Here is a 16,639-nt window from a genome sequence, read left to right as displayed (position 1 = left end):
CCATCTTTGCCTCCATCTCTACCATCCTTTCCCGCATAACGTCCGCATTCCCTATCCTACCATGCATAGAATCATGAACCCAACCACCTTCCTCCCTCCTCTCTCCTCCCGTACGCTGGCAGTCTTTAATGGATCTCATTCATTCACGATGATGATGAGAAAATTGGATGTTCAAGTGGAAATGTTTCGACTTGGTCGTCCTTAATAAACGGATATAGGTACCTGTGACGACTTGAGTGGGAGTCGGCTGTATTTGCCTGCTGGCACTCCTGCATCGACTGCTCTTTCCATGTGGCACAAAAGTTGCGGCAAGTACGAACGTCACAGAGAGTCAAAGGGCTATTGCACTCGTTGGGAGTTGTTCCTTACTTTTACCTATTAACGAAGCCAGTGGGATAAGCGCGCAGAGTGTCAGCATCCAGTCCTTCAGTTTTCGCTCAGAACAAGAATCAACAATTGCGAAAGATTTTCTTGTCTCCCAAAACCCAACTGATACCTCGAGACTCTTTGCCCCTATAACTCCCTTTTGTGTTTTGTTTGGAATTACTTTCGACACGATGAAAGGTCTATAAATCTCCACGAGATGAAGGAAAAAAGAAAAGAGAACGAGTGGATTCAACCACCAACTCCTCTCATATGTCCATGCCCTATCAGTACCCCATTCCTATCCATCATGTACACAGCAGGAGCGCCGTGACCGTGTTGTCCGTGTTGAAGATGATGATCATGCTGTTGACCATGCCTCAACTGGTCAATGCTATGCAGTAACTGCTCCTTCTCCTTCTCCAGCGTATCCCGTTCCTTTTCCAATGTCAATATATACCGCCTCGACATATCCAGCACCTCCGCCTTGCTCAGACGCCGCTCAATGCTGAAGTCAAGCGATGGGTGTTGGCCTGGAATGACGCTACCACCACGATTGCCGTTGACACCGTCCGAGTCCCCGCCAGCGCCACCCATCATGGTCATCGAAGAGCGCAAAGAGTCCGGGAGCACGGCCAGGAGACTCTCGAATTGAGCATTGAGTCGGTTGCGGTATTGCTTCTCGACCAGGTTGTGGGAGTTGCGCGACTTTCGCTCTTCTGGCGTTTCTTCCGGTCGCGGCTGGATGTTCTTCGGAGCCCGGGAGGCGCTTCGTAATTTTCCTTTGTTTCTGCTAGCGGTGGTAGATGCGGATCCAGTTTCGTTCTTCCTGGTCTTGACACCACCTTCTTGCACTGGTGGCAATGCCGCCAATGCTGCCGCTGTGTTGAACGGCGATCCGCGAGATATGGGTGTCATGCTCTGACTCGAGGCCTTCCTTTCGCCATTATTCCACGAACCCTGCTCGTTCTTGCCTTCGATCGTTTCGGTAGTAGTTAGAATCCATTCATGTTGCTGCCGTTGCTGCTTTTGTTGTTGGTTTTGCTGCTGCTGCTGCTGCTGACCGGCTCTCTCGTTGACGTTTGCGTAAGTGACGCCGTCCGAGTTATCCGAGAACCCAGTTTCGGATGGCGCGCTGATCGATCCAAATGTTCTTGCAGTCGGTGACACTAAGGCCCCTTGAGAAGGCGTGTTCGGTCCAAGGCCGTTCGGAGGGCAACCGTTTGCCCACGAGAAACCAAAACCGGGCTGCACTGGGCTCTGGAGGACAGGTGGCGATCCGTAAGTGTTACCGCCACCGAGGTAAGGATCCGAGATATCATGCGATGGCGCGAATTCGTAGGACGTCACGGCCAGAGGTGCTGAAACGGCGCTTGTAGGAGGTGGTTGTTGTTGTTGTTCCCAGCCAGCCCCTTGTTGATAGTAAGGAGGCTGTGCGGTGTTATCAGGAGTCGGAACGTGATATGACGCTGTCGCCACAGGGAAGGTTGGAGAAGTCGGAAGCGTGGTTTGCTGGGCTGAAGAGGCGAAGTTCGGATAGGGGAAGTTCGGTCCGTTCCGTTGGTGTGTGGTCTGAATCGAAGTGGTTTGATTTTGCGAGTAAGTGGCGTGTTCGGGCATGCCAAGACTTTCCAGACCGCTGCCAGGACTGAAGACTGATGGTACTTGGTTCATCATCTGCTGAGAACGCCATTGTTGATATGTTAGCTGTTTTGCGATGGTCGACTTTGTTTGAATGCAAGGCGTATAAAGATATGCGTTTAACTCCGGGCTTCATCATCCGAAGTTGCCCCCCTACCAAACCTCATGACTCTGTGCTCCCTTTTCGTCTTTCTTGGATGACCCCGACAACGAAATCTCTCCACCACAACGGTCTCCTGGTCTCCCCGCTCGCGGTGCTCCTCTGATTGACACCATTGTCAATGTTATGACCGGCAACTATGCCATATACGCACCGATATCTCAGGGAAGCGACTGTTGAGAACTTTTTGCTCACTCGAACTGTTGGGTTTCAAGTCATCCAGTCATCCACCTAGGCTGCCTTGGCTGTGGAGTCTGACTTGCAGGATTTTGTTGACCTGTAGAGCCTGCGCGGCACAATGACCTCGAGGTGCTCGGGTGTTCGAGGGAGGGCAATACAGATTCTCTGCCCGTCTTTGCGTCTACCCAGCAGGCCCAGCCTTGCAAATCACCAAGCAGGGGAGGGAAATGGATGAGTTTCGGATAAAGGGCTCGGTTTGAATCGGGTAAAAGCGAGTAAGACAATGAAAGTTTGCGTACCTCATGTGTTCCGGCGCCGTAGTTGTTGAAGTACGGTTGGTCGCCGCCGGTTCGTGCCATCTTCGATCGGTTATGTCCCAGGTTATGCGCTGCGAAAACCCCAAACACGCGGAGCTGGGGAATTTGAAGTCGTCGTCGTCGTCGTCGGGAAATCTGGTGTGGCCCACAAGCAATTGGACTCCTGACTCTTCGCTTAAGGTCACTATATACCTCTATGGGGAGATGTCGACCAGGTTGGATCGGCTTTTCCATTCGCTGTCAACGTTTAGGTGGTACCTCAGGCCGCCGGCGCCTCGTTCAGCGTGGATTAGCTGGGAGATCACCCCGGGATCAAGGGATCACACACGTCCCTCCCCTATCCAGTCCAGCCCTAATAGGCGCAAACGAGACCCAGACAGCTTTGGAAGATTGTGCTTGCGGTATGCCCAACTCCCATGGTAGATCGAGCTTGTTCGAGAATAGTCTTGGTTGCGCTGGCCGCTTTCTGTCGTCCAAACTGAGTTCCGGCTGTCCGTAATAAGCTGATAGAAAGCACAAGATCGGGGCAATGCGCTTCTTGAGAAGGATGGGTGGCAGTGGAGTGAGTGCGTCTGGCTTTCAGGTCTCCCCACTGGTAGTCAATAACTTGGGCTAAGCCTTAACGAGTGTGCCGTTCAGATGTACCATGTATAGGGGGCGGAACGGAGGGGGCTACCTGATCTCCTGAGTTGCAGGTCAAGTGGCTGGCATATCCTCGTAGAAACACCACCTACGCAGTAGTACTTCCGGAGATAGGAGCGGAGGTTCTGGTAGCCACTGGCTTCCTGGTTACCTGCTCGGACCGAGCCGCTGGCCCTTCCTTATTATATGACACTCTTACTTTGTGTGCGGTCCCGCCCGCACTCCATCCTGTTACAACTTTATCATCGCCTCTTGGCACTCTGTTTTTTCGATGGACGATGGCTGATCCGGCTGCGGAGTGACTGCAGCCGCGGCAGCCGAGTATCTATCACTGGGTTACTCGACATGACCGGTTGGCACGCTCGAGTGTCCAGTATGTTGCACCTATGCTTGAAGCTACGCCCGCCCCCATCCGCCGCCCTCACCTTGCGGTGGACAATGGACGGGTAGAGTGCACACCCAAAAGCCGAGCTGACTTTTGATGACGATACGGAATCACCCCTGAGCTACTGAACCCCGGACGCCGTTGCTTTGCCAGGGTGGTTGAGGGTCGCCGACGCTGGCTGGTCTTGGTAGATGCCCGGGCGATGTATCCTGGTCCCACTCGGTCAACCCTTGTGGGCGTTGAGGGAGGATGGGCTCTGCATCTGGCTATTGTTTTGCCCATGCACCCATGAGGGAGATACCCACGAGTCCCACCTGGGCAGTGAAAGTCCGCTCTACAGGGCCTGTCTAGTCTCAAAGCTGCATTTCAACCATGGATTTTCAGTCAAAGTGCGTAGCTGTGGCTTCCGATCGCCGATACAGAATGCCGTCTTGGGACAAAGCTGACTTGATTACATGACATGCCGTCGTATTCAGCTTGCTCCGGTTGTGGATAACCAGAGCGGATGGGCTTGCCCGGGTTTTATGACCTCCCGTCTTTGGAAATTGTTTCGAGCGGAAAAAGCAACGGCAAGATCGATCGTTGCAGGAGAACGATCTCACTCAGTCGAGCGGCTGATGATGAGTGACGGGTGAGAATGGTAATTCCGATGCTGAATTTGTTAGTTTGCCATGCGTTTCTTCTACGATGACGAGGCTGTTGCCGAATCCAGATGAGGTTTTAGCTCGGTCCGTGAATGCCAGGCCCTACCACAGCCGTCGTGACACGTCGATGGGCATTGCTCGTCGAGGACCTCCAAGGGTATGCATGGTGACCAACGGTGGCTGCACAGGCTAAATTGTACTGTGATGTCTGTACGGAGTAGTAACCATTGAACAGGCCGCAGGATGGGATCCATGTTGCAGCCCTAAACCAGTCCTAAATTCGACTGCTAAGACCGGGGAGATTGTCAGGTTGTCTTGCAGGAGGACGTCTCTGAACGCTGAGACACTGTAGAGATCCATAGTTCCATCGGCAGAGAGGTCCAGGATTAGTAGCACCATCATCATCGTAATAGGCTAGGGACTGGAGAAGCTCCATGGCGATTTTCCAGAATCAAGGAATCGGCGAATGAGGACGGTTGAATGCTGCGGTTGAACGCGCTACAGGTATAGGAGCGACTAGAGCGGTCCCATATCGAACGAATAGTTTCTGTCCAGAACACACCGATGGAGTCAACTGGAGATTTGCTGGACCCTCGGCAGGCCGTTTACTCCGTTTTCTTTCCTTTGCCTGGTCGCCCTGGCTCGCCTGGGTGGACTGTCTACCTGTCTCCTGTTTATGGCAGGTAGGGCTCCAGACACAGAACCGGAAGCGGTGGACGAAGCCGCGCGGTATTGTGGATGCACTCGCATGGCATCCGGCTTCCAGTCGTGTGTTTGCTGAGCCCTTTAAGAGCCAGAAGCCAAAGCAACGGCGGACCGCGATGTCCAAGGCAGATGCGCAGACGGACTGCTATGGCAGACAGTGCTGTTTTTGACAAGCAGAGCATCATAGTGTACCGTATGTGACTCTGTGGTGGAGGGAGGTAATGATCAAATGCTGGTTTGACAGGTCTTGCCTTGCCGTCGTCGCCACAATAAGACGATGCGAATATGTATAGGGCAGACAGTATGGGGAAGGCCTTGGTCTGCTTTTGGGTACCTAACCCTTGGAACTCACCCCCTTGGTAGTGGTAGCGCAGAGTGCTATGACAGGTGAGACATGCCTCGAGGTAACAGAACAGGCCGTGACAGGCATCGTACCGAAAAGCGGAAGCAGGGCAGGGATTGAAGCAGAGCCGCCTTTGAGCGCGTGATATCTGCGGTCTAGATTTGACGCCATTCCAATAGACGCCGGTAATCGGTAAAAATGAAATTCCCAGGCGAAGGAGAAGAAGTTCCGTTGGTCTAGTGTTTCCATGTCAGATTTCTGGAAGAAGTGAGGTGATTGTTTAGGTATGGGCGAGTAGCGACAGACTGGTCGACACCATCCGATAGTGGTAGCTACCACCTCGAATGAACCTGGCTTGACAGGCTCATCAGGTCCGGTGCCACAAGAGGTGCAGCAGAGAAGGCAGGAGCCCGGGACCTTCAGAGTCCAGTTCAGGAGGCCACGTAGAGGATGCTCCCCACCGACTTATGCACCAAATCGGTTCGGCCGAGTGAGTTCCGGTATGAGGAAGAGACTTCAGGACTTCATGACTTCTCAAACCCAGCAGTGACTCCATGGTCGCAGCATCAATCCAGGTTGGATTGGTCGCTGATTCCGACTTCCGTGTTGTTCGTAAAAGGGTCGGAGAGGACGAAGGGAGCAACAAATAGTGGCCTGATCGCAAGTTGGTCGCGAGTCGGAGGGGAGTCTAGATGCAGACTAGACCTAAAGTTAACTACTGCTTGAGTGCTGGGCGTGCGAGTGTCCAGTGCCCTGGGCGGCGTTTCGTCCCTGAAGGATGACTGGCGACTAAAAATGGGCGGTCCCCGCCGGACTACACCTCCAGGCCTATAGCTACCTAGGTTGCAGCGTATGAACTAGTCGATTGGATCCACTGTTAACGCCAATTGCACAAATGAGCGAGCGGGTACCTTCTTCGCTCTTTCTTTCATCTTGTTTCCGCTTTAGAGTTACTGCCTAGGTCGGGTACTGTGTCCTCTCTCGAACGCATCCAGCTGTTATATCCGTGGAACAACGAGACCGGAGTCACATGAGCTCTGCTCATATGTGGTGGTTGCAGGCGATTTCCCGCCATGATCTGCGCCGCACTTGAATTGTGCACCCCTCCCTTCCCTCTTTGAAGATGTATGTGCGCACAGGCAAGATTTTCCGGGGGGGGGGGGGGGGGACACATAGAAGGTCGAGTTGAAATGGTAGAATGTGGACGAGGAAACCCGGCCTAGTTTAAATAAAAATGGCACGAGCCTTGTCCAGAGCCCTGTTCGTCCAAGAGGGTCAAACACGGAGAAACGGAAGGGCACCTCGGTCTCTGTTTGTTGGGGGCGCCCGCAATTGAGGGGACGTGAACTCTTTGAAAGCACTGCAACTCCAAGCAACAGCCCGGGCCGGCTTTGCACTGGAGATATGCGATGCTATGCGATGCCGCGCCCACTCATAAAAAGCTATGAATGACATTGTTGCGCATTGTTGGCCGTTCGTGCTGCGGCCAAAACTGGGGCCATCCCTGAATGGCCCGGATTCGCATTCATCCAATGCTTCCAATTCATCCCATGCAGGCACCTGCGATGTCCACTGTAGTAGGGACGAACCTTCTCCAAGGTCAGGACCGACACGATAACATCCCTATCACGGAAAGAACCCGGGCAGCGTCAGCCGGGCCATCCTTCCCCATAGCCGAACAAGCGAGTGTAGACTGGACAACCAGGTGAGGCAGGAGCCAAAAGACGGCTGTCTTTCCTGTCGCGGTTTCTTCATCTCTCAACAGGCGCGTCAACCTCCGCTGGAAGTCGGGTCCCGGAGTTCAGTTTACCCAACTGTCACTGCCGACTTCTCGTGTACTAACAGATCTTGACACTTTCACCATCCGCTCGCCATGGTGCTTTTCGTCGATGCTCGAGTCAAGTTGCCAGCAAGGAAATATGAGCTTTGTCTGTGGTTCTGCGGGCCAAGTCGCTTGACTACGCTGTTGTCTGTTGGGACTGAAACCCAACATCCTTTTCCCTCCTTTGTCGACCGTCCATTTCCTTTACAACCCTTGAGCGGTATCGAAAGCAGGTCGAAGAAGCCCACAGACTGATCCCATCAGCTTAACACGATTCAACCACGAGTCTAGACGTCCGACTTTTCGGTCGACCAAGCTGTGGCTCCCGCAACCTGAAGGCGATGTTTTTCCTCGGCGCGACCGACTCCGGCGTGCTTCGACGGGCTCGACACTCTGAGTAAATATCCTTCTTCCCCTAGTCCAATACCATAGCAACTGGAAGTGGCTCGTGCTAATGATGCTCGTTGACGCAGTCGTAGACATGAGTTCCGCCTGAATCTGGAAAGAGGGCCAGCCCCTGGATGCAACAACGGTCAACATCAAATCAAATCGAACTTCAGAGACTTGATCCAGATCCACGAAGATCTCGGTCGAAAAACCAACCTTTATATGCCTGCCACGCTCTTTCTTGTACTGCCGCCAAGTGCAGGTGGGAGGGTCGAGCTTCCATCCGCGCTCGTTGGACGACACGAGTTGACAACGACGAATACACCTATCCGCCTTAAGCCTGTCTTGCGATACATGGACATTGTTCCGGAATATTCGAGAGCTGATTTGCGCGGCTCAGTGCAGGACTTCCACTTGTCCCCTTGTGCAGGCGTATCAAGGCATGCTGCTGGGTCACCCGATTCTTGAGGCTGAGATCGAGGTTCTGGACCATGTCTCACCGAGTGCCGAGTTGAGATCAACCGCTTGATTGGTTTGGTCGGCATACGCCGTGGGAATTGGTCGTTGCCATGGCGACATCCGATAGAGGCATTTGACAAGTTGCGCCGACACTCGAATCACGGAACACTTCCGCGTCATGGTGTTGTGCTTTGCTTCCGTATCCCCGATGGACTTGTTCCTGTACTGACGCGCTGCTTCTGCTGGGCGCTAGAGCCCTTCGCTGGCATGCAATACGACCTCGATGGCGGTTCAAGCAGATTGCTTTGGCATCCTTATTCGTCCACGGCGACCGAGCTGGCAATAGTCCAGGCCATGGACGGCGCACACTGGTCGTCAACGGAAGGGATGTCGTTGGAATAACATGATCATCTCTCATGCTTCACGGCGGCAGTGGGATGCTCTTGTCAAGTGCAAAAGTAGCCCTGATCTGCCGATGTCGTGCATTTCTACCTGGGCCATGGCGTCTCAGTCTGGAACATTCGGCCGCTCGGCTCCGCTTGCGCCAACGTCAAAGCTTGAGCTCGTCTGCTTTTGCATTAGCGCAAGGGTCCAAAGCTCTGACCTGGAGGAGCTGAAAGCTTAATAGAGTACAGCATCGTCGCATCAGTGCTGGAGAGGCGTAAAGCCTGGTGGTAGGGGAAACGGGGCACGACGTTACCTATATTCCGGTCTGGCATAAGCGATCTACACCGAGCGGTCTTTGCTAGTGCAAAGCAATAGTGATGGATATCTGCCATGGCGAGCTCTCTCGTCGGAATACGGGTCTGTGATGGTTACTGATGTCTGTCGAGCCAAGGACGGGATGGTTGTAGTGGAAACTGGGGGTCTTGTGCTGCCGGGGGCGGTAGGAGGGAATATCCACAAAACAATTACCCTCCCAACAGGACAATGACGCGAGGACTACAGGACCACAACTCCTTGGTTTGACTTCGGACGAACCTCCGATCGCACCTCCGCAGCCGCCGTGGACCAGGGGGAAAAGGCAACAGAGCAATTGGCGAATCAGAATTCGCGGACCTCTCTCAATGTCCCCTGATACGTGAACCCAAATTGCTGGATATTCCACCTTTCAGCTCCCGTTGTTCCTCACAACATTCGGCAACGGTCAAGGGGAGTCGAGCAACTCTATCCAAGCTCTCGCGAGTCATTATGAGCCTGTCCGATGTCCTGATCCAAATGAACCGAGCACAAAGTCGATGATTTGGGGTATATTGCTTTTTCCTGTTGTTTTTTTCTGGCCCAGGTTCTCCTGTCACAATCTCGAAATAACTTGCCCAAGTTTTTTCCCCGGTCAGAACCCACTGGGAGGAGTTCGCGCCTCACGGCGTAATGAATATGGTACACTGCAGTGCAACGAACGCTCAGGGTTTGGAGTTGTTTATGGATAATTGACTTGGTTACAGATTCCAGGCAGGTACATTGCTCAATTGTTACAATACATGCTACATGCTACATCTACTCTACTGACTTGAAGAAAAAGCTTCTCTCCGGATATATATCTCTCTCCCTCCCCTTCTCTCTTTCTTCTTCCCCCCTTTTCATGACGGTCATAACTTCGTGTAATGTGAATCGAAGAGAACATGTAAGGAAAATTTGTGATGCGGTGGTGTGTGTGTGTGTGTGTGTGTGTGTGTGTGTGTGTGTGGTGTTGTTGGAGACCTTGCGGCGAGTGAGTGTGTTGTTGAAACTGTGGTGTGAATGATTGGATGGTCGGTCGGTGTCGATCGGTGCGTGTGCGGTAGGTGGTTGCTGAGTCGAGTCGGTCGGTGCATGTTGAATTAAAAAAGTTGTAAAGGCGCAAGAGCGAAAGCTGAGTAATCGGAGAAATTCTTTTCCCTTCCCATCCGAATGTGAATGAACCCCTTCCCGTTCCCGTTCCCGTCCCTCCTTCCCTTTCAAGTTTCCCGTTTTTTGTTTTGCCTCATTCCCGCAGTTCCTTTCTCTTCCATCTTCGTTCCTTCCTTGCGTCCTTCCTTCCTTCTTCCATGTTCAGTTCTCCTCTTCCATCAATCCGCTGGAACCAAATGACTGACTGACTGACTGACCGACAGAAGACGACTCGATAAAAAAGCAGCAAAGATGGATGGATATATATAAGAAAAAAAAAAAGTGCGGTGCTTGCTGCAGTGCCTGCTTGCTCCTTGCTCCCTGATTCCCAAGCCCAGGTCTATAGTAGGTACGAAAAAAAAGGGAAAGATAACGATGCTGATGATGCTAAAGACAATGACAATGACGATGGTTGGTTGTTGGTGGTGATAAGGAAAATTCGCCGGTTTGCCTGCACATCCTCCTCCTCCTCTTCCGAGGAAGGAGGTCGGTCGGCTGGCTGGTTGTTTGGAAAAAGGGATGGAAATCGCGCGATTACCGCGTATGCTCATTGCTTTATTTCGAGCAAGACAATTCGGTACGCCGGGATGTTGTTGATGGTTGATGGTTGATGTCGATGGTGTTGTTTGTTTTGGTAAGGACTGTTTGTTCTGCCAGAATTGGCTTCTTCATCGCCCTAGCTCCCGCCCCTCTAGCTTCGCCCTCTACTGGTAACCCTCTAAATCTGAGGTCCCGTCAACCGAACATTAGGAAACAGCGAGAACTGATTCAGAGGCGGCGGGGTGCTCAAGCTGGTCGTCCTCGCGCGACCTCGGCCTGGCCTCTGCAGCCCACTGAGCATTGAATCCTTCCTCTTTGCGCCGGCTACCGGTACCTCACCACCAGCACCATCCTGCTGCGCCTGCGCCTGTTGCCCCAATCCAACAAGGTTAGGAAAACTCTCGCCCCTCCGAAGCGACTCGTCGGAAATCTCCTCGAACTCGGGCACCGGAGGCATGCTGCTCGTCGGAACACCGGCGCCCTTGGCGCTGACGCTTTCGGATCGGACGTGGTTATTGTTGTTGTTTCCGCTCGAACCACCAAATTCGCATACCGGTGATTCGAAATTGCAGCCGCCGTCCATGTCCACCAGGGAGTTTGTGCTGAGCGTCAGGCGGGTGAAATCGGTAGATATGGAGGCCGTCGACACGTGTCTTCCCGAGTTGATGCTTTCCATCGTGGCCGTTGTCGAAGCGGAGGCGCGGTGCGGGTTGTATTTCAGGGAGGAAATGCCGGGCTCGCAGAAGGCGTGGGCGGCGAAGGGGTATTCGCAGCCCCCGTCGTCGGCGGCCCCCGAGCCTTCGTCGAGCGAGTCTAGCCGCATTTGACGCTGGAAATCGGTGGGGATCAAGAGGGAGGGAGACAAAGTGAAGCCGTGTGATTCCTTGAAGCTGGAGGCATCCGAGGGCTTGCGGGCGTGGAGTTCGGGGGTTTTGAGAAGGTCCGAGGGGGACCTCATGGGAGCTTCGATCCGGGGTAGAGAGAAGTTGGAGGTTTTGTGGCTGTGGCCACTATGGGTCAAGTAAGGAGGGAGGGCGGCCGTCATTCCTGTGGGCGTGATGGCTTCGTGGGGAGTGGTGATGGCCGAGTTGAGGCTGACTGGGCTTAGGGAGGGGATGTCCAGCTGGGCCGGGGCGAGCATGGATGGGTTGCAGGATAGCTTCTTGCGGTGGTAGTGGTGCTCCACGGGCGTGGTGCTGCCGCAGTCCCGGCTGATGTCCAGCGATGGACGATCCCACTCGTAGTCGCAGTCGGCTTCGGCGGCGTGCTCGTAGCAGTAGTCGATGTCGTCCTCCCAGCTTTCTCGCGTAAGCGATTGGCATCCGAGGATGTCGTCGAGGGCGGACACCAGGGCTCGCTGGGCCTCCCGTAGATTGCAGGGCCCGAGAGTGTCGCTGGGTTCGCGGCTGTGGTGGTCATAGTCAGACCGTCGTGGGGAGAAAGCCCGGAGCATAGGGACCGACTGGCTGGCGCGGAGCGAAGAGTTGCTGATGACGCTGGCACGAGATGGCTTCATGATGGAAGCGGCCTCCTCCTCTTCGGGCACGTTTGGTAGCGGGGCAGCATCAAACGCGGGATTCGCCGGGGCGGGCAACGGCCAGTTGACGTCGTTGTCAGGCACGCTCACCATGCGAGCGTGTCCATGAGATGTCATCGGGGGAGTGGGGCCATCTGCGTCGAGACTAAGTGACGGAGCCTGACGGTGCCCAGTACTTGTCTGCGGCCGGCCCAAGATTGATGGGTCGAGGCCATCAGCAGTTGTCGAAATACGGCTAGAAACTCGGGGTGGGATGCCGGGGACAGGGGGGACTGGAATGGACTCCTCAATCGGGGACCTAGGTGGGCGTGGAGGCGCAATGCTCATCGAGTCCTGCGACTTGGCGTGCTTGATGAGGCGGCGAGGTGACGTCTGCTTGGCGGACATCGAAGGAGGGCGCTGCGAGGGTGGCAGATCGACATCAGCAAGGGGAAGAGAGTCGGACGAGAAGTCGGAAAAGTGCAGGTCGTCGACATTGCTGCCCTTCTTGGTATGGGCCACGTGCTGGAAGTTGTACGGCCCAGAGATCTGGATCTTCCTCTGGCCTACAGAGTCTTCGGCGTTTTCAGCCTTGATGGTCCGGCGGCGGCTGAAGAAGGCCGGGATGGACGAGTCCCTCGAAGGGGCTGAAGTTGGGGCAGGCTGTGAGGTGGGAGCGAGCGGCAGATTGGCTTCACTGCCCGATTCGGCCGAGTACAGATTCTGAGAACTGCTCTCACGCCTTAGCCTGCCTCGTCGGTTAAAGAGAGTCTTGCCAAAGATCTGGACGCTCTCGGGGCGGTCCCGGTTCGGCATGATGTGGCTGTTTGTTGACCGTCCTGAAGATTTTCGCGAAAGACTGAAAGTTCCGTTGGTACTGGGTGAGTCGGTCGAAGTTAAGGAGCGTAGTGAGGAGGAACCTGATGAGGTTGTGTGGTGACTAAGATGCTTGTCTCTCTGTGAGGCCTTCTTCATTTGCTTGCTTAGCTGTCGAATGCTCTCTGGGGACGGCGGGCCATTGATGGACGGCTCCAGAAGCTCGTTATGGATGTAGTCGGAAGGATCGTGGTGTAGAAAGTGGCCGTGGTTTGAAGGAGCGAAAGCCGGTACCGGCGAAGTGGTGGATGTCGGGGTTGTTGTTGTGGGTGAAGTTGGTGCAACTCGGTGGTGTGCAGTGATGATGGAAACTGAAGAGGACTTGGATTTCTTTTCCGACCTGCCTCGTGCACCTCGTTCCGAGTAAACGGGCAGGGAAGAGATGGCCCACAGATTCATGGTTGCTCGTTGCTATAAAGGGACTGGAGGTGGACTGGATGTGGGCGGTGTCAAGCTGGTGGACTGCCGACTGGGGACAGTGGACAGTGGACAGTGGATGTGGATTCGAACAGGGCCCCGTGGACCGTGGATCTCTCTCGCTGCTCCTCTCACTCAGATACAATCGGCGCCCTCGGCCGAAGTGGACACGGGACGGGACGGGGATCGACTTGGCGAGGTTTCCGGGCCAAGTATATGTTGTTGTTTGTTGTGGTTTGTCAATGTTTCGGAAGGAGTGATGTTGAAGAGGCAATAGATCTTCAAGCTGTGCCAGCGATGAGATCTGACGTGAGTGGGTGAGTGAGTGAGTGAGCAAGTGAGACGTTTCGAGGGAGTGTCAGTAAGATAGTTCGGCCAAACAAAAGCTCAGCAGGGTCAGAGTTACCCGAAAGTCAAGGAGGAGCAGCAAAGCAAAAGAGCATTATCCTCAGGAAAACCTCGCAACTGTGGGGGATGCGACGGGCATGGGGTCCATATAATGCAGGAGTGATTTCTACCCCTGGTCGGTCCCAGCTGCAATGCGTCCGGCTCAGGACGAGGGTTCAGGAAGGTTGCAAAGGATGAGACTGTGAGGGTGAGCAAGCGGACTGTGTGTGAACAAAGTGTGTGTCCATGCCGCCATGGTTGATGGTGGTGTGCCCATCCATCCTCGTCCCCCTCCATCCCCAATCCAGCGAGGAGTCCAGTCCATTCAGGTCCCGGTCTTCCCAAGGATGTCGGTTGATTTCCTGCGGAATCCCTCTGGTCCCTGAGAGCCAGGGGTAACCCTTGACCCACCAAAATTTTGAACGCAGCCGGCGAGGGTCCCCGGGCTAGCGCCAGGTGTGGTGGGTTCTGGTGGGAAGTGACCAGCATCTGTGCTCCTGATTCCGTTTCCGTTGCAGATGCTTGGCGTTGAAACCCACTGCTGGTGACGGAGCTGAGTGTTGAAGCTCCGTATGTATTTGCTGGAAATGTTTCCATTCCCACCTTGAAAACAAAACGCCTTGAGTGGAGGCATGCATGCGACTTGAAGTCATCAACCACACCGTACTGATAGCAAGCTGTCAGAAGGCAGAACGTTCTATCAAGTCTTGCATTACTTTTTTTTTTTTTTTTTTTTTTTTTTTTTTTTTCGAAACAAACAATCACCATCGTCGTTTTGCTTCATCTTGTCGACCAGCGGGTGTTTGCTTTGTTTTGCTTGTTCAATTACCCGGGGAGACAGAACTCGAACCACTCGCATCCTCAAGTCCTTTCCCTTGGTATCGAATCATGTTCGATTTCCTACACAGCACCCTGCCAATTGGAAGCGTCGAGACTTGAACGGCCAATCAATCGTCAGCAAACTTTCCATCGTGAAAGATTATATGATATCTCCGTGCCCAGGGGCCTTAAATTCGATAGATGATCTGGACAGCACCGGACAAGTGACGGATCAGCGCATCAACTTCCGCGCTGAAGATCGGTTTTATCTATCTACATACCTGGCCCCCAGTTGTCCCCAGATACCGTGGCTTGAAGCTATACAGAAGCTAACAGACTGGGCAAAATAGGCAAGAGCTCGTTGGGCCTGCGAAGGATTGAACGAGGCGGAAAACGATCCCGGTTGAAGGCTGACGGATGAATGAAGGGTCGTACGCTACCTTATTACGATGCAGCCGTGCGCCCGGATTAAAAGGGCAAAACTCAACGCACATACGGAAGCGAAGGAAGGACGGCAAGACATCTGCATGCTGCTGGGACCGAAGACGAGGCACAACACGCAGATGCTGCAGTGCTGCATGTGTCTGTGCATACTGTGTGCACCGGGCTGCCATTAGTATCATGCATTTTGCTGATGTGCCTGCCTACCCTACCTGTATGTACCATAGAGTCTGTGAGGTGCAGGTATGGGAAATCCTGCACGCATAGGTATGTCCTTTACTTTCTTCATGCGCTGAGTTTGATTCAAATGGTACGATAGGCTTTGGTGGGTCATTGAACACGCCGCCTTTGTCATGTGGCCGCCGTTTTTCGAAAGTGAATCCTCTCTGGGAAAACAAAATTGTATAAAAGCTATTCACAGTGCAGCCGTCATAGGTCTAGGCCACTCAGAGCTCAAGGTCGGATGGGCTCAGCCTACTGCAGTGTGACATCGACGGCAGCAAGTACGCGCAAGCGAGGACTCGTTACTCGCATCCAGGGCAGGACCGTGACAGACTGTTGGGACAGTTTGGTTCGAGGGCCGTTCCAGAAAATCATGTCGCGGAAATTGAAGCTTCAACCCCATTAGCTACGCTGAATCGCTCATATTGCTACCTCGGCGCGGGGAAGCAAGCATGGGATATCCTCAGTACCATGGCAAGGACGAGGGTGCCACGGCTTTGATGATACAGGTACACACGGAGACTGGCAAGAGCATGCACTGCATCGCTGACAAGATATATTTAGTTGGCCCAGAGAGCTCACTGAACGTCCCGTCCTTGGTTGCACGCGGGTATTTAATATCCAAGTTAAGTGGTTGTCGTCTTGTCTGCATTCCACCATGACCAAGCTGCCCGCCGTTTCAGTATCTTTCCTCATGTTCCGTGTTTTCTGACATTCAATGCAAAAGGCAAAGGCAAAGGCAACCAACCGTCTCTCACGTGCTGTCATGAGCAGCGACAGCAAGCACGGGCAGGATGCACCAACGATTACCTAGGCATAACGATCTGTAGTGTAGGTATGCAGGTCGGTGATAGTGCCTCGTAAGGTAGGTCCCCAATTGAGATGGGCGGGGTTTGACCGGTGGTCCCTCAATCCAACCCCAAGTCGCGGTCTGGTGCGTTAGCTTGAAACACGACCGCCCGCGCGGTTTTTCCCAAGAGGGTGAGAAGGGGCCTCTTGGGGCTCAACTCGACGGCGCCGGTGCTCTGTCACTCTGGTCGCCGACCTGAAAACCTACACGTGTAGAAACGTTGCCCAACCAGGTTCCTTTGCGGCCATTGGGCCATTGGACGTTACACTAGTTGAGGGCATTGCCAACACTATCAGTGACGATCCTCTTGTAAGCTCATTACGGAGCTGCATCTCTTGCAGAATGTTAAGATGACGGGATTTCAAACCCAAGACTAAAATGCCTCGGGGTGGGTACGTACCTTGAGCTTGGCCAAAGTTCCTTGCTGCGTACCTGGCCTTAACTGACTTGGCTGCAGGTACAGCGGCTCGAGCCGGGTGAAGATCTCTCAGCTAGAAGGGCCAACGCCAATTAAGGGCGAATCATGATCCAGGAGAGCTTCAACAAATATGATCGATTGGCGTGGCGCGACGGGGACTGAAATAATCATGGTAAGCCCGCTGGTCAATATGATCTACCGAGGACCTCGATGGCCACCACGCACATGTGCTCCCG

At 53.8% G+C, this 16,639-nt stretch overlaps 2 protein-coding genes across 2 annotated transcripts; both read right to left on the bottom strand.

Annotated features, from left to right (window-relative positions):
* Positions 1 to 607: 607 nt before the first annotated feature.
* On the bottom strand, positions 608 to 2,895 carry SMAC4_02280 (uncharacterized protein; the record flags this gene model as incomplete). The annotated part of the gene is made up of 2 exons (XM_003350519.2): positions 608 to 2,043; positions 2,644 to 2,895. 2 exons carry the CDS (start codon positions 2,893 to 2,895, stop codon positions 616 to 618), a joined length of 1,680 nt encoding a protein of 559 aa, XP_003350567.2. The 3' UTR covers positions 608 to 615.
* A 7,740-nt stretch (positions 2,896 to 10,635) lies between these two features.
* On the bottom strand, positions 10,636 to 13,577 carry SMAC4_02281 (uncharacterized protein; the record flags this gene model as incomplete). Its single annotated transcript, XM_003350520.2, has 1 exon — positions 10,636 to 13,577. Exon 1 carries the CDS (start codon positions 13,246 to 13,248, stop codon positions 10,636 to 10,638), a length of 2,613 nt encoding a protein of 870 aa, XP_003350568.2. The 5' UTR covers positions 13,249 to 13,577.
* Positions 13,578 to 16,639: the final 3,062 nt, after the last annotated feature.

Source organism: Sordaria macrospora, chromosome 4 (assembly GCF_033870435.1).
Source record: "Sordaria macrospora chromosome 4, complete sequence".
NCBI classification, from domain to species: domain Eukaryota; kingdom Fungi; phylum Ascomycota; class Sordariomycetes; order Sordariales; family Sordariaceae; genus Sordaria; species Sordaria macrospora.
The sequence above is the reverse complement of the archived record's forward strand: the minus strand, read 5'-3'. Positions and strand labels throughout refer to the sequence as shown.